The sequence below is a fragment of the Alligator sinensis genome, unplaced genomic scaffold (assembly GCF_000455745.1).
Source record: "Alligator sinensis unplaced genomic scaffold, ASM45574v1 scaffold100_1, whole genome shotgun sequence".
Classification (NCBI taxonomy): Eukaryota; Metazoa; Chordata; order Crocodylia; family Alligatoridae; genus Alligator; species Alligator sinensis.
In genome coordinates this window covers 1,625,052-1,647,459 of record NW_005842193.1, presented here as the reverse complement: position 1 = coordinate 1,647,459, position 22,408 = coordinate 1,625,052, and the positions used below count along the sequence as shown (strand labels likewise).

The 22,408-nt window shown below is 44.9% G+C and overlaps 1 protein-coding gene across 1 annotated transcript in view; it reads left to right on the top strand.

The window, feature by feature from the left end:
• The first annotated feature begins 286 nt into the window (after positions 1-286).
• The window catches only part of CDHR3 (cadherin related family member 3), a 72,713-nt gene continuing 50,591 nt past the window's right edge, over positions 287-22,408 (top strand). Inside the window, exons 1-5 of the mRNA XM_025207379.1 lie at positions 287-400; positions 4,583-4,687; positions 5,132-5,141; positions 14,790-14,992; positions 21,634-21,802. Of these exons, the coding sequence (XP_025063164.1) occupies positions 287-400; positions 4,583-4,687; positions 5,132-5,141; positions 14,790-14,992; positions 21,634-21,802 (601 nt within the window). The remainder of the gene's footprint in view (positions 401-4,582; positions 4,688-5,131; positions 5,142-14,789; positions 14,993-21,633; positions 21,803-22,408) is intronic.

Genomic DNA, 22,408 nt, shown 5'->3' with positions numbered 1-22,408 from the left:
GCATGCTGTTCCAGATTTTGTTGGCTGAATTGGGATGGGAGACAAGACTTCCACCATGCTGATGACTGGCTTTCTGGACTTGGGCAAGGGGCAGACCCTAAGGGAGCACTGAGGGGACTTTAAGTGCTTAAATCCAAAACTGCAATCCAATCTTCTCTGCTCAGTACCTGCCTAATCCTAGGAGTGCCTACAATTCACTCAGCCCCTTCGGCACCTGCAGTTGTCTTTCTTGTCATGCACAGAATTGTTCCAGTCTTGTATAACCCAGATCCAGAAATTAGGCAGAATGGCGCCAAACTCTTCTGAGGGCTTGCCTATCCCACATCAGCAGCACTCCAGGAGGACAGGACTGAACATGTTCAGCCCAGATGCTAGGGATGAGTCTGGAGCAGCCTCGCAGGTAAACTTCCAGCTTTGGAGGGCATCAGTAGACTTAGGCAGACAGGGCCTGGGTGAAACATGCTCAGGACCATGCTCCCTGCAGCCTAGTGCTGATGTGGTAATTGTAGTGATAGAAGCTATAATTTAAACACTTCCTTGCTTGGAAGACTACAGGGTTTGGAGGTTGCAAGATGGTCCCTCAGTTGCAGTAGTTAGAGACTAATGGATTGCAGCAGCTCATCTACTGCTCCACAGTAACACTTGCTTAGTTCTTCTCATTCACTGTTTACCTGTATTTATTGAACCTGATGATCACGACAGTAATGACAAGGTTTGAGGGGACTGACTCAAATGGCATTTTCTGAACACAGTGGCCACATGCTCGCAGGACCGGGCCTCATATAACAGACAATTTCAGTCACTTGTTTTTAAGGCAGGGCTGCATGTATTGGTGCTTTAATCTTTTCTGTGACTATTTAAGATAGCCTTTACTTTCAGAACTGTTTGCTTTTTAATTCAATGACAGTTTAATATACATTTAACGAGCAATCCTGGGGCCCAGTAAGTGCCTTAGCCACTAGGCTACAGAGTCAGTCTACATTTTGTCCTTAGTCTTTTGTCATATTGAATGAAATAGTTTGAATGTTTGTAAAGATTGCCCATTAGCCAGTTTCAGGAAGAAGATAGGATCTATCTCCTTATCTAGCTCATTGTTTCGGAGCTAGGTGTGAAATGTCCTGACTTCACTTAAAGTCTTAATCTAAATTGTATCTTTAGAAATTTTTTACAAAGAAAGTAAATATCCTAAATTCCGAGACATCAAAGCCTAAGGCCTTTTAACCAAATTGCTAAGAAAAGAGTATTTACAGTGATATGGAAGTCTCCCCAAGAATAATTTAAAAATGCTCAACAAAGGTAATTTCTGTTGAGTAAGATCCGAGCCCAAATTTGGGAGTTATGATGAATTGAGTAAGAGGAGCCCAATGACGGCAGCTCACTCAATAAAAACCTGTAACTTACTGTCCCAATTTGGAGGTGACTTCACTTGCAGAACAACGAAGGAAGAATCGCAAGTATAAGGTCAGATTAGATTGATCGCCTAATCAAGCCTCTCCGTGAACACGAATCTCTTAGTTCACGCTGAAGCTGCGGAGCGCCCGAAAGGGACTGAAGGAAGGGGACGTAGTCCTATCACTGGTGAGCCCAGCTCATTGAATCGTATTGCTGAGGCCAGCCTATTGAACCGTACTACTGAAGCCAACCCATTAAATTGTACTACTGAGGAATGAAACCATATTTTGGTATTTGGCTTCTCGGAATTCTAGGATTGTAAGTATATTATGAAAAATAACAGTATTGATTCAAATTTAACTTTTAGTTGTAATTGTAGTTGTTTTTGTAACACTAATTCTTATAGCATTGTTTGGGAAGGAAGTGCATTCGGAGCATTGTTTCTGATATATGCAATTATTGTGTTTTTAATGTTTGTGGTGTTTCTTAAAGCTAAGCAGTGTTATATACGTAGCAAAGAGTTTTAAAATAAAATTGTGTTGTATAAATTAAGTGTGTAATCATTGTGAAATCGTGCAATCAGCTAACTACTCCCCCAGCCAGTGCATCAAAACGAATCAGTAAATTGTGTGGGATTTTCTCTATTCCATAACCCACTAGAGACATCTTTCTGGCCACATTCCTTCTGCACAGTGCCACCTTTCAACAGGAAGGAGAAATGTGCTCCACTTAGCTCAGGATGTAGCTGGTGGTTGGGGTATTCCCTTGGGCTGCAAGATGTGGGTTTGATACTACCCCCTCCAACCCAGGAAAAAGAGAATCGAACCCAAGTTTCTGGCTTGCTTGGCAAATGCTCTCACTACTATATTACAGTAAAGGAGGAGCACCAGCATCTCCTCCAGTTGCATTTTAGAAGAAAAAAAGGGAGCTCTGCTTCATGCCTTTAAAGAGCAATTATAGGCACCTACCCTCATGGGAGAAATTGGGACTCTGGATCTCAAGTGAATGGAAGCACCTGGCAGCAGCCCTGGAAAGGGAAGTGGGGTTTCCAACTCACTTTTCAGCATAGCATTTCTGACTGCTCCTCCTCAGCATGTGCATAAGGAGCGTTAGTGCCGACATTTGGGGTTTGGAATCCACTCTGGGAAACTAGCACTTAAAAGTTATGTGTTGCACCATTTAACTTTCAGGTGCCCAAGTCCTTAATTGGCTCTAGCCCTTGAGTCTCTGCAGGGCTGATGCAACCACATACCGAGCCCCCTCTGAATTCATTTGGCCAGACTGCCCCTTTCCCTGTAATCTGTCAATTTAGCCCAGCCTACACTTGTAAGTAATAATTTGAGAGAGGATGCAAAGACAAGGTAAACAGGAGATGGAGCAGGTAGGAGAGAAAGGATCCAGAATCAGTGGAATATTGCATCTGTCTCTTGAATCACATTTTTCATTCTGCCGTGTGTGTGTGTATACATATGAAAGAAATGAAACCATCTGTGGCTGTATTTATTCATATAAAAAGTTAGGGGACTTTCATTGGCATAACAGATACATTATGTGAGATGTTAGAAGCGAACCTTAAAGCTAGACAAGGGATCAGATAGAAATAATGGATAACCTCTTGGTGCAGGCTGTCAGAAAATTGTTTTCATGTGTTAAGAAAAATTACCAAAGCATCTAATAGACAACTATTCCCATCAAAAGAGGAAAGAGATGAAGATAAAAACCAATAGTTTAGGTGACTTAATCATGATAACAACAACAATAACCATTCTATGACTGAGCCATGGATCAATTTGTGAAAGTTCCTAATTTATTTAGAATTGGCTGCCTAAATTCTAACAGGAAATTATTACAGCACGACTAAAATGGCTTCTTTCTCCAGGGTCAGCTTGGCAACAGAGAAATAAGCTGACCTCAGAGAGTGTTGTTGCACTAGCTGAAGAGGAAAGCATTAACAGGAAAATGTGGCAAGTCATAAACCTTAGATGCAGTTGAGAAGGAGAGAACATTTCTTCTGTATAAACTGACTGCAAATAGAACTAGAAAGAAATCCACAGAGATAAGGTCAAGGTCTCAGTCCTGCAACTTCCTTCATGCAAACAGACGGTCCCTTTGAAATCCCTCCCTCAGTGATGCTAGCAAAAGCTTTTTGGGCACTGACAGATGTGCAACTCCCTGCTGTAACTCGTGGCGCTTTGCAAGAAGAGCCATGAGTTACAGTGTCCCACTCCTGACCCAACAGACATTCACTGTTGGGAATGGGAGGGGTTGGGATTATTGAGCTCCAGTGTTGCACCCGAGCCTGAGCCCTGCCCACCCCCACCCCAGCTCTAGTTCTGTCTTCAGAATGGTGGGGGCGGGGGAGGGAATTCAGTGTGGGGTTTGCCAAACCAACACTGGAGGGTGGGGTGGGTAGATTGGAGCAACACCCCCACCCCCAACCTTGGAACACCTGACAGGAGTTAATGAAGGCACTCCACTTTGGAGCGCTTCACCTAAACCCTTGTGTAATGAGGGTTCAGATTGTCACGTGATTGGACACTTTTAAAGTGATCTGTAGCTATGTGCTTCTGTAAGGACATGTCTGTAGAGAACTTTCAAGGGGCCAATCACATGACAAATGTAACTTCTGTCTGCGCCCAAACCTTCCACCTCCCTCACTCAGCCCCCTATCTTTTCTCTGAGCCTACGTCTTTCTTATATCACATTCCAACCAGTTGGTCTGTTTCTTGTGTCCATTTCCTGACAGCAACAGCATTTTTCTCTCATACCCTTCACTTCCCTTATTCTCCTGATCACCTAGACATCTCTTTTTCTAACAAACACTTGTTTTATCTAGTTTTGAAAACAAGAATGAAGAAAAAACATTTAGAAACAACCCCACCCTGGACTTTTCCTGCTCCACTTGGCCTTCAAACTCTTGGAGTATATCACTGTTTTCTCTGCCTTGACCTCCTCTCACCTGCTTTATATCCCATAAAATATTATTTCCACTGCATCAGAACTGCTATGATGAACCTCATCAGTGACCCTCTCCACATGATTTGCTATGGAGGTCTCTCCCCTTCATTCATACTTTTCTAACTGGCTGCCACACTTGACACAATGAATTACTCATTGCTTTTCAGTGTTATCCCACAGCTTCAGCTTTCTTTTAATTCTGACTTAACTGCAAACCTGACAACATCTCCAGACAAATGAGAAGGTTGCATGGGATACTCTGTGGAAGAATGTAGTGGAAGAGAGAATTGAGGAAGGGGTCCAGAAAGGCACTGCTGGGGACTGTGGGAAGGTGGAGGTAAGAGAGCCTGTTTCTCCTGCACATGAGCCTCTCACATGCCTTTTCTTTTATTCACCTACCATATCCTTTTCTGTACCACACCTTTTTTGCAGGCAATGTTCGTCACTCCTTTTCTCTCCCCCTTTACCTTCAGGTCCTCTGCTCAGAGCACACATACCTCTTGAAGGCTTCTCAGTAACAACCTGACGACGGTGGAAACATATTGAAAGAACAAACAAAACACACGCCAACTATGCAGATGTTTTTTTCACGTAGCACTTTCTTAACATGCAAATCATAAGCTTTTGTACCGAGGGACAGACATACATGAGGGAAGACCCTAAAGATTTAAGCAAATGCATAAATCAAATTTCAATCCAGCCCAGGTTTCCTGTCTCCTAGTGTTGTGTCCATTCACAAGATGAGCTTGCAGAGGTTGCTTTTATCTTTTCTCTGTTGCAGAATATGAAAGGTTTGGTATGTGAGGAGAAGTCTGATTTATGCAATTGTGCACATGGATGCTGAACTATTGTTGCCAGTGGGATCTGTGTGGGCACTCAAACAAAAGAAAGACCAAACGAATAGTCTAAGATATGTTTTTATAGAAGAAATAGCCTTAGGAGAAAGGACAAGAAGTTGTGTCTTCAGAGCAGGGAGGAGGGGGAGTCCTGCTCACATCTTTTCAGAGGTACAGGAAAGGAGGAAGCCCAGTGCTCTCACACTGCAAATGAAACAAATGAAAACTCTGGTAGCTGAAAGTATCCATTATTTTAAACCTTAGCCCAGCAGTTTCTATAGTTCTCTCAGGTGTCTAGGAGGCATCTGTGTTTAACTGAAAGGATCTTAAGCAACCACTAAAATGAAACAAAACCATACAAGATGTTTTACAAAAATTAAAGGTTCCAGACTTACATTCACATGCTCAGACCCATCCATTGATGGGTTTCCACACATGTGGGCCTTATCAAATTTAATTACCTCTGTAATGACACCTCATAGAGGTATCATGGGCCAAAGGACAGAGCATTGACTTTGCAAGCAAAGAAGAAGACTGACTGAGTCAGGGCCAGTCTTGCTGAGGGGCAGACTATCCAGAACACAAACCAAGTTGGAGTCTCTATCAGGTAACCTTGCTGATCTCAGGGAACCTCTAGGACCAGGTGCACATCTTGCAGCCTGTGTGGGGGAGCAAGGGTGGAAAACCTGTAACCCCCAACAGAATTATTAGTGGGAAAATGTCATGAGCAGAGCCATGTGATTGTTTCCTCCCACTTAGCCCTATGCTATATGAAATTTTCCCATGATAGAAGCCAAGTGCACTGGTCTCCTTTGATATAGCACTTTTCATAAGGAGATCACCAAACATTTCAAATTTCCATTCTGCCTCACAATGCATAAGTGAACAAGAAAAGCACTACTATCCCTATTTTACTGATGGGGAAAGGTGCTTAAGTGATTTGCCTCAGGTCACACATGAAATCTGTGGCAGAGTAAGTAAACTAAACCAAAGTCTTCCATGTCCTAGGCAAGTGTCCTAAACACAGACTTATCCTTCTTACACTCACCTCCCTTTTAAAGTTTAAGAAGATTCTGTGGCCCATATATAATAAGTTGGTGGTTCCAGTCCAATTCTCACGGGAGGTGTCTACACACAGACCCCTTTTTCACAGCTGGTATTCATTTGTGCCTGGTTGGAAGTCTATACAGAAGTGGAAAGTTTCTTATTGGAAACCTCCAGAAAAAGACCAAGGAATGCACGGCTTGCGTGCTTCTGAAAAGGGTTTGATGGTAGAGCCATAGCTGACAGCCCGCTCCAATTGAAGATTAAGCTTAGACTGCCAAAGGGTTCCTTGAGTGATGCTGTTAAACCAGCTCCTTAAATGGAATAATCTGTACCAGCAAAAAGACTTTCTTGCCAGTATAATGGCATCTGTACTATGGTTTTCAAGAGTGTGATTTTTAATAACATAGCCACATTAGTAAAAGCCCCGTGTGAAAAGCAGTTATACCAGTATAACCATATTCATACTTCCCCAAACTATCACAAGATATAGTGCTCTAACTCAGTTAACACTGGAAGTTTTTGCTCATAGAACTATTCCAATATAACAGCACCAGCAAACCCCCCCTTCACCCCAACCATTGGAGCTGTGATAGCAGCCTGTGTAGGTAATACCAGAGTCAGCTCTGATCAAGCAAACTTAGGTACCCAATAGCAGTGAACCCACAGTGGTACAAGCTGTATGGTAGTCCCCTCTGCAGATCTCCATGGGCTGGGCAGCCTATGACACCATAGCTTCATTGCTATGGGTGATTGGGCTCATTAGGACATATCTACTTTGGCTATGGGTACATGAGCCATTATCATGCCTCTGACAGTAGTGTATATAAGGCTTAGTGAACTCTGTGATCCTCCCCCCAGAACAAGTGTAAAATAACATGGAGCAAGCAGGGAAACTGCTGTACATGCATGATTTCTGGTCTCTGCAGAGTATATCTCATTCTTCAGAGCTTATCAAACCAGTACTATTTTTGCTATTTTGTAAGCAACTAGATGTTTTGTCTCCTTGGTATTTTAAGAGAACTGAGATTTAAGGCATATTAAAGATGTTTTTTGCCAGGTGTGACAGTCCTATGCACAGAATGCCAGCAAGGAGCAGTCCACTGAAGAACAAACAGAATGATGGTGTTTGAAACTCCCTTAGCTACAGCAAAACCTTTGTTTGACTTCTCATGCAATAGAGTGACAAGGGGAAATATTAGGTGTGGCTGATCTAGACTAAGGAAGCTATTGCAAAATCTTCCTTTAGTTCGCATCCTAGGGGTCTGGATGGCAGATGTCAGGAAAGATGCAGAACATGTTCTTTTTCTTCATTTTGTTAGGAAGAATAGCTGGTAAGAACACACCTGCCTGGTATCGTTTTTCTTATGGGTATTTTATATATGTATATATTTTTGATCAGCAATCTTGATTAAACAAATTAGAGTTATAGGTCAATGTACTTCAGTAAGAAAACAACTATGGAGTTGTACAATGGACATAGAATTTGGCTTACTGTGATGAATTAAGTGCCAATATAGTAATACTCTGGGTCAGAATACAATATCCACTGTTCCATATCAGAGTTTGGGGGTGGGAGAAGAGGCGAGTTCTCAAAGAAGCAAGACTAGTTTACTTAGCTGCAGACTTCTTTTTTGTATATGTGCTCTGGAAGCATTAAGTTTTAGAGTACATCAGAATTAGTTTGAAGGAGTTGTTAAAATTCTATTACCTCGGCCAATGCTTATGACAATTTTTGAGGTATGGAATCATCCTGCAAAGAAATTTATGGGGTTAACCTTGTATTTGTGGTTGCATTTTGCACAAGTGTGTATGACTGCACAAGGTGCAAGTCAGATAAAGGTACAGCTAAGAGAATTGAGGTATTGTGTACAGCTGAAAGTGAGGTTGGATTAAAGAGTGAATTGAAAATGAAATATCTATTTGTAAATTACACCATGTGTGGACCTACTCTTATTCTAAACTAGCAAGTATCTTATTCCTGTTTAGCTTACTCATTTTCAAATAGATATTCCCAATTTTTTTAGTAACAGTATGTACAGACAAGCCCTGTGCTTTTTTTTCAGATTAATATCAGCAATAAGTTTAACCGTATCATTTAGTCAAACAAAAGGCATGAATATAGTGAGCACAACAGGTTTGCAAATTAACAAACTTGCTAAAAAATATGCTGCTGGCTCCATGTGTTTTTGCCTGTGTGGCTCTTAATAACTTAAGGTGCAGACAGGAGTGACAATTTTTGCCTGAATTGACCCCTGAAAGTTCTCTGCAACCATGACCTAACATAAGTGCATGGCTGCAGAGTGCTTTAAAAGGGCCCGATTTCACAAGGGTTCAGATGAAGGCACTCCAAAATAGAGCACCTTCATTAACTTCCATCTGCACACACTGGGCACATCCACACTGCAAGCACGTGCACTTGCAGGAGCTCAAATAGAAGCAGTGCAAATTTGAGCCAGGGCCTTTTGCTTCAGCGCACATGCTCGGACATGCACTTTGTTGTGGATCAAATTGTGCCACTTGGGGCAAAATAACCCTGCCTGGCTCCTCCCAGATCTGCAGCCAGGGGGAGCTAGAGCCCAGGGCCAGCACCTGTGCTGTCCCCAGCAGTATAAAAAGCTGCCCTGTCCTGGCCCCAGCAGTACAAAACCCTGCCCTGGCCAGCAGCTCAGGGTTATTTGACTTCAGGAGCTTCGTTGTTTCATTTTAATCACAGAAAAAAAATCTATATAATAGTGGTATTTCATTTTAATCACAGAAAAATTTTGCGTTACTTTTTTTTAAACCAAAAATTAGGGATTTAAAAAAAATCAGAGATAACCAGGATCCCTGGTTATTAGCAGTATTTTTTGCTTGGTGCCTGTCACTGATAAGCAGGTTGTATCCACATTGCAATTGCTGGTGTCAATGCACTATGTGCAAATTAGTTTTAATCTAGCCAGTTCAGGTAGCAGACAGTGAATATGGTTGTGTCCAGTGAACCCTGGGGCACAAGGAGGCTTATGTAGCCTACCATAAAGACCCTGCTGCCAGATCTTCAATGCTATTGGTTACCAAGCTACCTAGAATGAAACAAAAGTCTTTCCTCTCTCCTGTTGCCTAAGAAAAAGTGTTCCGGCCAGCTACTGACTCCAAAAAACACGTATCTATCAGGAATACTAATTCACTTCTTTTAAAGGAAACTCTCAGAACAGACAGCACTACAATAAAAGACAGTGGATTAGACATATTTTTGTATATCATTGGGCACGACCACACATGCAAGCACATGCGCTTGCAGCGGCTCAAATAGAAGCGGTGCAAATTTGAGCCGGGGCTTTTTGCCTCAACGCACGTGCTTGGACATGAACTTTGTTGTGGAGCAAATTGTGCCACTTGGGGCGAAATAACCCTGCCTGGCTCCTCCCAGATCTGCAGCCAGGGGGCGCTAGAGTCTGGGGCCAGCACCTGTGCTGCCCTGTCCTGGCCCCATCTGTACAAAAAGCTGCCCTGGAAAGAAGCTCAGGGCTACTCACTCTCTGGAGCTTCTGGGGCTCGGCAACATGGTACCGGGGGACACTACCCCTTGTGCCAGTTGGACTGCTGCAGCAGCATCCCAAATCCATTTTTAAAAATATCCCAAAGTCCATGTTTTTCCACAATTAACACAAAAAGACCACTCCATAAACACACATACACACACACATCTAGACAGAGAGAGAGACAGCAATCAGTTGGGTAATGCTTTATTGGTATATTTACAATGTTAAAGCAATGTGGAAGCCTACCAGTGTCTCTATCATCATGATAAAATAAATTCTAAATGCCTATATGTGTTGATGCTGGGGTGTCCGCGGGGTTTTGGGGGCTTGGTGGGGGGGCTTCTCAGGAGGGGTGAGTCCCCTGGCCCCCACAGCACATGCAATGCCCCCCCCACCCCCCAGGGCCCCAGCTCCCCTCTGGAGGGCCACAGCTCCTATCCCTCACAGGGACCCAGCCCCCCCGCCCAGGGCCCATAACTTAGCTTTAGCAGCAGCAGTGGGAGTGGGGTGCTCTGAGCCATGGTGGCAAGACCCAGCGTGGCATGCGGGGACCGTGCGCTGGGCTCAGCCGGGTCCTGCTGGCCCTGGGGACTGTCTGCCGCCCAGCCGGGCCAGGCCCTTGCTGGCAGGACCTGCCGCCTTCAGTGCCCCTCTGCTGACCAGCTGGGCTGGGCCCTTCCTGGCAGGACCCGGCACGGCGTGCGAGGACCGAGTGCCAGGCCCTGCTGGGTCCTGCCGGCTCTGGGGTCCCTCTGCCACCCGGCTGGGCCAGACCCTTGGTGGCAGGACCCAGCGCGGCATGCGGTCACCTCGTGCCAGACCCAGCCGGGTCCTGCTGGCCCTCGGGGCCCCTCTGACACCTGGCCAGGCCAGGCCCAGGGTGGCAGGACCCGGTGTGGCACGCAGGGACCATGTGCTGTGCCAGGTCCTGCTGCCCTGGGCCTGGCCTGGCTGGGAGGCACAGGGGCCCTGAGGGCGGCAGGGCCTGGCTGGGCAGGGATTGGGGGGGGGCCTGGGGGACTGGTGGGAGGAGGGTCCAGGCAGGGCTGGGGAGGGGCTGGGGGAGCAGGTGGGGCCATAGGGGGTCCCCCCCCCAAGGTCCCCTCCTCCAGCCCTTCCGACCCCTTACTGACCATCACTGGAGCCCTGGTGTTGAACGTGCAGCCTGGCCGGCCACAGGTTTCATCTCCAGGGTGAGGGGCCAACCATGGAGACGCTCTGGCAGCCAGAGCATCTCCCTGGAGGACCTAGCCTCCAGTTGCCTCAGGGCATGGTCCCAGACCATACCCTGACCTGCTTTTTTTTGTTTCCTTTTTTTTAGACCTCTGGATATGCAGGGATCTAATTTTCTCCCTGCGTTGCAAGTTTGGGGTTTGAGGTGGGGCAAGAGGCACGTGCCTGCTCGTCTGGACGCGCTCATTGAAAGCAACGTCCTATAACCTAAGGCCACAGAATTTCATCCAGATTTTCTGTATTTCATTCTATAACTTGTATTTCACTAAAGCAAATCTTCTAGAAAGAAATCCAGTTTTTTGCGGGATCAGGCCCTTTATTTATTTATTTTTTCATAGATTTCATAGACATCAGGGCTGGAAGGGACTTCGGAAGATCATCGAGTCCAGCCCCCCGCCCAAAGGGCAGGAAGTCAGCTGGGGTCATAGGATCAAATGATCCTATGACCCCAGCATCCTATAGCAGTCTGCAGCTGTGCCTTTCTGTTTAGTCACAGCTGTAGACTGCTTTCTGCAGTCAGGTCAGGCAAAAACTGCCATTTCTGTCCGTGCCATTTATGTACCTATACAAGGACCAAAAATAAGCTATCCCTAAGCGACTATAAATTTTGTCTGGAGAAAGACTACAGGGGAATCAAGTCTTCAGAGAGTATGGAATCAGTTTTACCAGGACTCCTTTAAATTTCCCTAGACAGCACTGGAACTGACTTCTTGCCCTACAGAATATAGATTCTGCCTTGGAGCATATACTGAGCAAGGCAAAAGTGAGGCTAGGCCTGAAGCTATTGCAAGGTGAAAAAGGTTGACTTTGAGGGGATAACAGATTTTAGTTTTGAAGTGATAAAACTAAAGTTTCATACACTAATGAAGAGCTCAAAAGCTAGAGGACATCAGTGGAAATAGCTGTGAAAAAAATTCTCTGTTCTACAACAGCTTTACACTCAGAATCTCTCCCTTGTGCCAATGCTGTCCTGCCAAAATGTAAACGGTATTTCCTCAAAACCTTTGCATGCCAGTTAGCCAGATCTGTCCCCTCTACTGCTGGAGTGGTGCTAGTTGGTGCCTGGGAAGATCAGGCATGTTCTGACTATATGAGATGGATGGAGTAGTAGATCTCCCCTAGAGTACAGAGGGAATAATAAGGAACAGATTCATTCCCAGTATTAGCTGTTCAGACACCAGGCTCGGCACAGTCACATACAGGCAGTGGTGAGTATCAAGATCAGCAGAGTTAGCCCTTTCTTCTCTCTTCCTTATGCCTGCTATAGTGGCAGTCCAAAGAGTATGAGGACCACATGGGCCAGCTGCTACAACAACTGTGTGCACTTGTAGCATGGCAACTACCTGAATCAGAAAACAGCTGGGTCCCTTTAGCCTCAGAGGAAGAATACTAACAGTATTTGGGCTTTTTTGTGGTCATATTTCTCCACTACCATCACCACCAACATAATTGATTCTTGCATTAGTGTAACTAGGGGTGGGTGAGCAGCGCACCAGCCCTGGGGCACTGATTCGGAGGGGGCAGCAGAATGGCAGTCCCCAAAAAGCCACTGTGACAGCAACCTGTGTTCTGGGAGCTCACACCAAAGCAGCAGCCGCAACAGCCCATGCCACAGCTGCTGCAACTGTAGCAGCCCCTGTGCGAGGGGATAAGAGCTCAGCACTTTCCTAATCTGCCTAGGCCACTAGCATTGAGTTATGCTTCTGGATTCCTGCCTCTCAAATTCCCATTGCTGCACACGGAATCAGCTCATAAATTTGGGTTTATGAAAATGCTTATTTTGGAATAAAGCATAAAATTAATAGATTAATAAGAAAGCACACAAGGACTTCTGGGCCTCCTCTCCAGCCTCCCGCTGCAGAGACTTAGATGTTCCATGCAGGCTGCTTCCTATATCAGCAGCAGCGTAGCTGTGTTCATATTGTAGGTTGGGCAGGCTACTGCTGAGTGACCATGCCAGCTAGCCCACTCCATGTGCTAGACAGCCTGCCTGTACTGAAACAGCTGCACTACTTGTTTAAGAGGCAGCCTGTGTGGAGCAGCACAGCATGCCTGAGGGCAGTGTTGCTGGGCATAGTAAATATTCTGAACAAACATGGCTTTGTAGTCCCACTGCTCGTTCCTTTCCACTCTAGCAATCCTTTTCAATTGATTTCCTGGACTCTTCTCCACAATCTTAAGGGCCTATAGATTTTTATGACATGGGGAAGGGGAAAAGAAGGGGGAAAAAGACAAAAATATAACCTGAAATTCTGCTGTCCGCTGACTCTCTACTAACCAGGGGCTCACACTGGGCCCTTCTAGATCGCCAATCCTTGCATGGCCATGGATGGCCTGTGGTGGCTGCCTCTATTTTGGCCAGCACCAAGGAATGAAGGACCTCTAAAGCTAAAAGCAGGAGTCTCTGCAGAATGAGCCATGCTGTCATGTCAAGAGCCATTAGACATCTACAGTGAATCAAGTGCCAAGGCACATGTGGCACTCACTAGCAGGTTTCCCTGTCTTAGGACAAACAATTCAAATGCAAAAGCACTTATCTCCAAGCAGTACTCAACTATTCTTCTTCCTTCCATTAGGGCCAGCACTGGGTGAGGTTTTCATAGCCCTTCCTCCTCTGTCTTCCAGTCACCAGACTTGCAGTCTTCAGGGCCAGGTTTCCTTTTCTTTCTAATTATCAAGCTTATTGCCCTGGCCTGCCTCTCTACCACCTACACCTGCTGCCTGTCTCTCCTGTCAACAGGCTTACCACTTCACAGCTAGCCTCCCTGTAGCACTGCACTCACTCACTTCTAGTAGTAGGGGTAGGGGCTCGGGCTCCCTGCTAGAACCTTATGAGCATATATTAACTATCTATTCCCCTGGCATTGCAGTGGCAAGACATTGGCACTATCCTCATCTCTCCTGCTTTTAACTTATGACATGGCGTAGTGTGCTTGGAGTTTCTGGGGCCTTATTGAGAAGAAGATATTGAGAACCCCTGGGATAAATACTTGCCTGAAAATTTGTTACTGGAGCTGATGGCCAAGGGGGCCAGTCCTTCATTTCAGTCAGCTGCTGGTTGCAGGTCACTTCATTAGGAGACAAAATATGAACTTGGAATCTAAGTATATGAACTTTTAAGGGGAAAAAAACAACCCCCTGCATCCCACCCCCCAAATCTCCCCCAAAACCTAACCCAGGTAGTGGATCCAAATTGCTTACAATGTAATACCAACGAATCACAATGCACTCACCTTACCAGGGGTTGAGAGCACTCAGCCTTCCAGGTGGTGCTGATTAGCATGTTGCAGAATTAGCCTTACCTTTCTTGATTTAATTTACAAGGCACATTGGAAAAAGTGGTAAAGGAGAAAGGAAGAAAACATGGCCTGTTGAGAGCAGAATTGACAAAGCAACTGGGATGACTTTTTTTTAACCACACATGCTTGTTTCACTTAATTTATTTTTGTTGTGATTCATGTGGAGAAGTGATAGATAGTGCTGCAGTGGTGATTGGTTGTGTGATGGAAACAGCTTATGTTTCCTAGCTGTTGCATGAATGAAAGCAATGCAATAATGAAACTACATTAAACATCAATCCTTTTTAATGAAAGTACTGCATTACTTAAGTATAAAATAAATGGTTTGATTTCCCTGTCACTTGCAGAGCTTCTATAGCAGTGTAATGCAACGATTCACTACAGCTGAAGTAGGAAGAGCACCAGCCCGCTGGTGTTCAGCAATGATAGTGCTCAGTACAAGATAAATGCTTTTATGCTGCTGACTACTCACAGAAGTAATTCCATATTCCTTTTCAAATTTGCAGGAGGAAGCACTCTGTCGCTTGAAAACTTACCAGCTACAGGCAACATTACAGAAAATTCTCCAGCCAATGCTTTGGTTTATGTGTTCAGTGTAAAGTTGTCACCATCTTGTGCAGAAGTAGCTGTAGGATATCCTATCATAATAAATTCAAATCCACTTACAGATGCTTTTCAGATTGTTCCTGAAAGTAAACTTGTATACAGGGTGAGTTTTCAGACCATGTATAGCAATGTATAGGCCATGAAGGCTGACACTGGATTACTGAGAGCTGCTATCTGGATAGAAGAGAGTCACTTCCCTTTTAATCATTAAAAAAAAAAAAACAGCTGAAAAAGCAGATCAAGTTACCTATTACAATAAGTTTAAAATTTATGGCACATGATGTGCTTCTAGGGTACAGGGTGGAAATCAACATTTGTTCCCAAGTAAACTAAACTAAGCTGAAGTAAGGCCCTTTAATTATGAATGAGTTCATGCTAGGGTATAATGTAGTTTTGATTAATCTACTTCTAAAATTTGTTTGAATTAATTTTCTTGTGTCTCCAAGGATCATGATATTGTGAAATCAGATTCAGGCTCCACTGAAACCAATGTGGGTACTATTTTAGAACCTAACTAACACACATTAATGGGCTGGAACCACAGCCCTATGTAATCATAGAGTCATATAAAAATAGAGGTGAAAGGGACCTCAAGAGATCATCCAGTCCAGGGTTGTTAAACTCATCTGGCCCCATGGGCTGGATGAGTGGTAGAGAGCTGGTCCATGGGCTGTGTGAATGGCATGTGGCTGGTCCCATGGGCTGGATAAAGTTCATGGAGCTGCAACCCCCTTCCCCCATGCTGGATCCAATGCATGCAGCACCCATGTAGGACCATTCCAGGATCCATAATGCACATAGCACTCACCTCGGAGCAGCTAAGGGTGGGCGGGGGGAGGCACAACGTGCAGCATGGGTCCCAGAGTGGCTGAAGCAGGCACCATGTATGATATATACTCCGGGCCCTGCACGTGGGGCTGGTTTGGTGTTTACTGTGTGCTGCATGTTGGTCCACTCTGAACACAGAAGCAGCACCAAGGGCTGGATTATGGGGCTCCACAGGCCAAATCTGGTCTGTGATTTATACCTTTGATACCTATGATCTAGTCCAATCATAGTTCAAGGCAGAATCAACTCTGTCAAGTGTTTGTCTACCCTGCTTTTAGTCTTCAGCACTGGGATTTCTTTTGGGTGGCCTCAGAGGACTTCAGGACCACCCTTCTAGCTACCACAGCAACAGTAAAGAGTCAAAAGCAACAATAATAATTAAAAAATAAAATAAAAAAAAATGCTCAGTCCTTTACTTCACCAACAGGCTGTCATCCTCCCTGATCAACCTCATCCTTTCCCTTTACTGGACAGAGCTCTCTTCTCAGGACAGCATGGTCTTACCATCCTCACTTAGTTCAATGATCTTATCCCATTCTTTCATCCCTACCAGGATACACAGGACTCTGCCTTCACTTTCACACTACTTAACTAAGCGCCATAACAGAAATCTTACACCTTTCAACTATAGACCCAATCCTGAAATCCTCAATACTTCTGAATCCAAAAATTGCTTCCTATGAGTACTTCCTGCTCTCCCATCATCCAAAGAGCCAGTCACTGCTTCATAGAAGGAAATCAGGTTGGTCAGGTTGACTTTCTCTTGGTGAATCCATGCTTGCTGTTCTTGATCACCCCAGGTGATTCAAAATAGCTTGACTGATCTGTAATTCTCCAGAACCTCTTTCTTCCGTTTTAAAGATGGGCACTATATTTGCCCTTTTTCAATCAGCTTGTGCAACAGTGCCCTTGTACAGCTCCATGGGTGGCATCAGTGGATGCACCGCACTGACACTGGCACAGTGGTAGCGATACTGGAAATGCAGTTGCTCCTGTTTTTGGATGCCTCCCCCCGTCCCCGTCCCCTGCCCGGGGTTGCCACCTGGGGCCAATAACCCATTTGCCTCCCCTTCATTACACTATTGTCCAGGACTTCACCTGATCTCCATGAGTTCTCAAAAGTATACCCCATGGTTCTGAAATTACCTCAACCAATTTCTTCAGTACTGCAGGGTGCATCCCATCCAGCCCAGACAACTTGAAAGCATCTAGTTTGTTTAAGTAAAACCCTAAAGTATTCTTTCACTACTCCAGGCTGTGTATCTCCTTCCCTCTCTTTGCTATCAACTGTGCTCATCATCTGACAGATGGCTTTATTCATGAAGACTGAAGTAAAAAAAATCATTGATACTTTAGCCTTTTCTACATCATCAATAAGTAAGCTGACTTTTGCATTCACTAAGGGACCTACATTTTCTTTGGTCTTCCTCTTACTTCTGACATACTTGTGGAATCCCTTTTATTGCCTTTTATAACCTTTGCCAGTTGCATCTCAAATCGTGCCTTGGTCTTCTTGATTTTCTCCCTGCGTGCCAGTGCAATATTTTTATAGTCTTCCTTAGTAAAATGGCCAAGTTTACACTTTTTGTAGTTTTCCTTTTTGAGTTTCATTGAGGAGATTGCTGCTTAGGCAGGCCAGTTTCCTGTTGCAATTCCCACTCTTTGTTGCATCTGAACAGCTTGTTCCTTCACCCTTAATAGGACCTCCTTAAAGTACAGTCATCTCTCCCAGACTCCTTTCCCCTCAGACCTGCCTCCCAGGGGATCCTGCCTACCTTTTCCCTGAGTTTATTAAAGTCTGATTTTTTTTAAGTCCAGGGTCTTTATTCTGCTGCCCTTAGGATCTTGAACTCTATCATATAATGGTCATTATCACACAAGTTACCTTCTACTTTCATATTCTCTAACCAGTTCCTCCTGTGTACTGCTGTTTCCCCTCTAGCAGATGTCATGGTTATTAAAGAGAATCATGAGAACCAGGTCCTGGGATTTAGAAGTTTTCATCAGTTGTTTAAAGAAGGCCTTGTCCACCTCCTCTTCCTGGTTTGGTAGCCTGTAGCACATGCCCACCATGACATCCCCCTGTGGCTGTTCCCTCTGACTTTTACCCAGAAGTTTTCAACAGACCTACCTTTCAGTTCATATTGCACCTCAGAACACATGATCATCTCTTTTATATATCAGACAACACCTCTTCCTTTTTCTCCTACCTGTCTTTCCTGAACAAATTATACTGATTCATGACAGTACTGCAGTCATGTGAACTATCCCACCACAGGTCTGTAATCCCTTAGATCATAATTCTGAGAATGTACTAGGATTGCTAGTTCTTCCTGTTTACTCCCCATGCCTTAGTATATAAACATTTTAGATAACTGATTGTCCTGTTTTCTCCATAGGCACATTGCCAGAGCTTTTACTATTGCATCTCCTTATTGGGTTTTTTTTCAGGTTCTCTAGCTCAGGGCTGGCCAGAGTTACTCACCCTGGGAGCCACACCTGATCCCCTGTGGAAGTTCAAGAGCCAGAGAGTGGGGGGGGCAGGGGCGGTGCTGAATGATCCAGAGTGGGACAGGGCAGGTGCTGAGCAACCTGGAGCTGCTCCAGCTTCCCAGCAGGGAGTGCAGACTGGGGTAAGCAGTGCAGCTGCAGCTGCTGCCCTGGCAGCCTAGTGCCTGAGATAGCAGTCCTGGGAGAAATAGGCGGGGCTTCGGCCAATTTTTGGCAAGCCACACATACAGTGCTGGAGAGCCACATGTGGCTCCCGAGCCACTGTTTGGCCACCTCTGCTCTACCTCTTTACTTACCTCTTGACTTTTTTCTCCATTCCCTGTTGAACTTAATTTAAATTCCTCCTTCTTCATCACTCTTCATTCATCTGACAGTCTTCATCAGATGGACCCCATCTTTTCCTAGTAATCCTTCTTTTTGCAACAGTACCCTATGGGTGAAGAAACCAAAGCCTTTCTGGAGATATCATCTATGCAGCCCCATGTTGATCTCCAGGATGCACCTGCTACTACACAGGCCTTTACCCTTGACTAGAAGGATCAATGAGAACACCACATGGAATCCGTATACTTTATCATTGTTTCCAAAGCCATGTACTCACTTTTTATCTGCTCAAGGTTGCCCCTGGCAGTATCATTAGTAGTCAGAAGGACAAATGAATGTTTACAACCTTCCTGTGACATCTTGGAGATGGGCTCCTGGCAGGCAGCAGACCTGCTGAGCCAACAGGTCAGGCCAGCAGATGGATGCACTTGTGCCCTGCAGGAAGGAGTCACCAGGCACCACCAACTGTTGCAGTGGCAACGCACAGGGGGTGAACAGGGGTGCATGTGCACCCCCTGAGAGCTCTGGTGTACCCCCTGACTGGCTGCACGTGCCACTCAGATGGGCAGGGGGGCAGGTGGGAGCGCTGGTTCCCACCCTGCGAGTGCCGGCCAGGGAGTGGAAGCGCCCCCTGGTTGGCAAGATTGGCCATGGGGGGAACCTCCCCCGGTCAGTGACTGGTCACTGGGGGGGGCACCAATTGCTCATGACCTGTTGTTTTCTTTTGGTGGCAGTGGTCTCAGTCCTCCCACACCTTGGGGTTTGTGGCTTGGCCTCTACTGCTGCTGGAGGAGATTCCTCCTTATCTGACATCAGGGCTTTGAGGACCTGTTCTTCACCTGAACTGCCGCAAGTTCAGAGGAGGAGTTCTGTCTAGTGCCAGAAGTAAGAAGCTACCAGCTTCCACCTTCCTACCTGAGTCTTTTTTGTCTTCCAATGCCTTCTTGGCCTATTCCTCTTCCATGATACTCTAAGTCTCTTTGTGCATCAACATGATAAAGACCTGATGATCATGGATGCTTCTGAGCCTAGCCACCTTCCCTTAAAGCTCCCTTACCTGAGTCCTGAGAGAATCCATCAGAAGGCCTCTCTCATACTGCAAACACCCCCTGAACCTGGATTGTCTTTAGTAGGGATAGTCAGGTTTCAGTCTTTGCAATGCCAGGCCATGATCTGGGATTGTGGTTTGGTGGCTGGTACTTCATTTGGACAGAGCTCGCATGAGTACAGGCAGAGGAAGACCTGGCAGTGGCAGGAGCTTTAGCACTTCAACATCTTCCACCCATCCAGTTGACACTTTTGTTAGCTACTTCTTCCTCTTCTGCTGCTATTTGCTGAAAAATCCCTCTTTCTCCTTTGTCTTAGTAGCAGTCTTCAACTACCTGAAGAGGGGTTCAAAAGCGGATGGGGCTAGACTGTTCACAGTGGTGGATAATGACAGAACAAGGAGTAACGGCATGAGTGTCTGGTTTCTGGTCTGACACCAGTCAGCAACTGGGGGGGGAGGGGGGATCCCCCTCGCAGCTGATCTCACTCACTGTAGTGGCCACTTCCAGAAGCGGCACAGCTGCTTTTGCTGGTGGCCTTGCTCCCTGGCCAGCGCTTGCAGGGGGGGCATTGGTGCACGTGCATCCCCTTGCACTTCCTACGCGTTGTGTCTGAGCAATGGTCTCACCTTGCAGCAAGGGAAGTTTAGGTTAGATATTAGGAAGAATTTTTTCACTTGGAAGGTAGTAAAACACTGGAACAGGTTACCCAGAAAGGTGGTAGAAGCTCCATCCTTGCAGGCTTTCAAAACCCGGTAGACAAAGCTTTGGCTGGGATGATCTAGTTGGAGATGGTCCTGTTTGAGAAGGGGTTTGGACTAGATGATCTCCTGAGGTCCCTTCTAGCCCTAATTCTCTATTATGTGTTTGCTATTTATTTACACAGAGGAAGGTATAGAGTACTCTTGTAATGCCATAATCATGTGGCACATTTCTTCCTGGCAGTACTCTGTTAATTCCTGCCCACACCCATTCTGCACGAGGAATTACTGCTTGGCTTGGCTAGACCTAACACATTCCACCACGTAGCAGGCCTTTATAGTGGAGACCGGAGACTACATCTCACCACTAGAGAAAGACAGCCATTTAGGTACTTCTACTCTCTTTTCTCAGAAGGCCTTACTTCCACTTTGCAGTTACATGACACCTCTTCATCTCCTAAACACCTGCCCTTAAAAAGGGCCAGAAATCAGAGCAACTTTGTGCATGCTATCCTTGGAGGGGCAGTCAGTTCCTGGAGGGGACAACTGTTTCAAGACTCTTTTCCTTCTGATCTGTCCCCTGTGCATGAGATTCACATCCACAAGCACAGTGTCTTGTCTTTCCACTCCCTCATTCTGCTATGGAACCTACAAGAATGTTGCCAATTAAGGTTTTTTCCCTTATTTATTCTATGATGAATATTTTAATTCCACTAAAACCAAGTGGCTCCATCAGGTTGTGCACAAGCCTTGCAGATTATCTATTCAAACTTAATTGATTATTACAATTCTTTCTTTTCTTCTCCTTCATAATATCTTATTTCCCACCTAGTTGTGTCATGTCCAAGATCAGTTTACATGCTCCTCAGTTTACAAACTCCTCAGGGGCTTTGTACTTTGTCTTATTTGGGAAGTGACCAGCATGTTGCAGATGCCATTAAAATAATGAGGACATTCCCAAGGAGTGGGACTTATTTATTCAACTGATTACAGGCACCAACAGAAGACTCAAACCTAAGACAATATGAAACATACTACCATATCACTGTAATCTCTCTCGCAGTTTTTACAGGCCTAGTTCATATTAAGTTAATCTTTTCCTTTTCTTGCTGGTCTCTGGCATGTCCTAAAGAAAAAATTGGGGGAAGAATACACCTTATAATACATGGCATTTTACTTAAAAGTACCCAGACCCTTGTACAATTCTATGGAGTGCAGCAAATTAAACATAATAAAAAGTCTACTCATTGCTTACCAAAGTAGAATGTCCTTTTACCTACTTATCTGTCCATTCACACTGTAAAGTGTGCTAATAATAATCTGTTATATTTCAGGTTGTTACCACTGAAAATCCTATCCTGGATTATGAAACTATGCCACATCTTTTTGATCTGCAGATCTATGTTATGGATACAGCTGGAGCAACTGACCTTCAAACACTTACTGTCAAAATAGAAGATGTTAATGAACCCCCTATGTTTCAAGGCAATATGGCAACACAATGTAAGAGGACTGCTTGAAAGGCACTGTGGAGATGAATACTTGAAATAGTGACAAACATTAATTGCTAAAGGTTACAGATAGAGTGTAGAGCAATGCCTGGGGTTGAATATTTGCATTTTAGAGGGTTATTGTTGTTATGAAGTTGTATATTTTCAGTTCATATTTGGTACAATTGATCTCATTCAGGAGGTGAAAGTTTTTTGAGATATGCACCAAAATATGATTCTTCCATTTTCAAACATTGAAAAAGTGAAAAGGAAGAACCATTTGTGCTAAGAAATATTTTATGATTTATTTTTGATTAGCTGAAGTACATCAGTGTTTGGTATTAGAAATTTGAAGTTTGACAGGGACACAGTCACTTAGGGTGCTTACACAAGTTACATTTTTTGTGTGACTGGGCCCCTGGAAGACCTCTACAGCCACAACATAACACAACTGCATGGCTGAAGAGTGCTTTTAAAATGGCCAGTTACATGAAAAATTAAGCCTTGTCAAATCAGCTATTAGCTGAAAGCATTATAGAACAGAACGCCTTCATAGATTCATAGATGCTAGGGTCAGAAGGGACCTCAACAGATCATCGAGTCTGACCCTGCCTTGGCA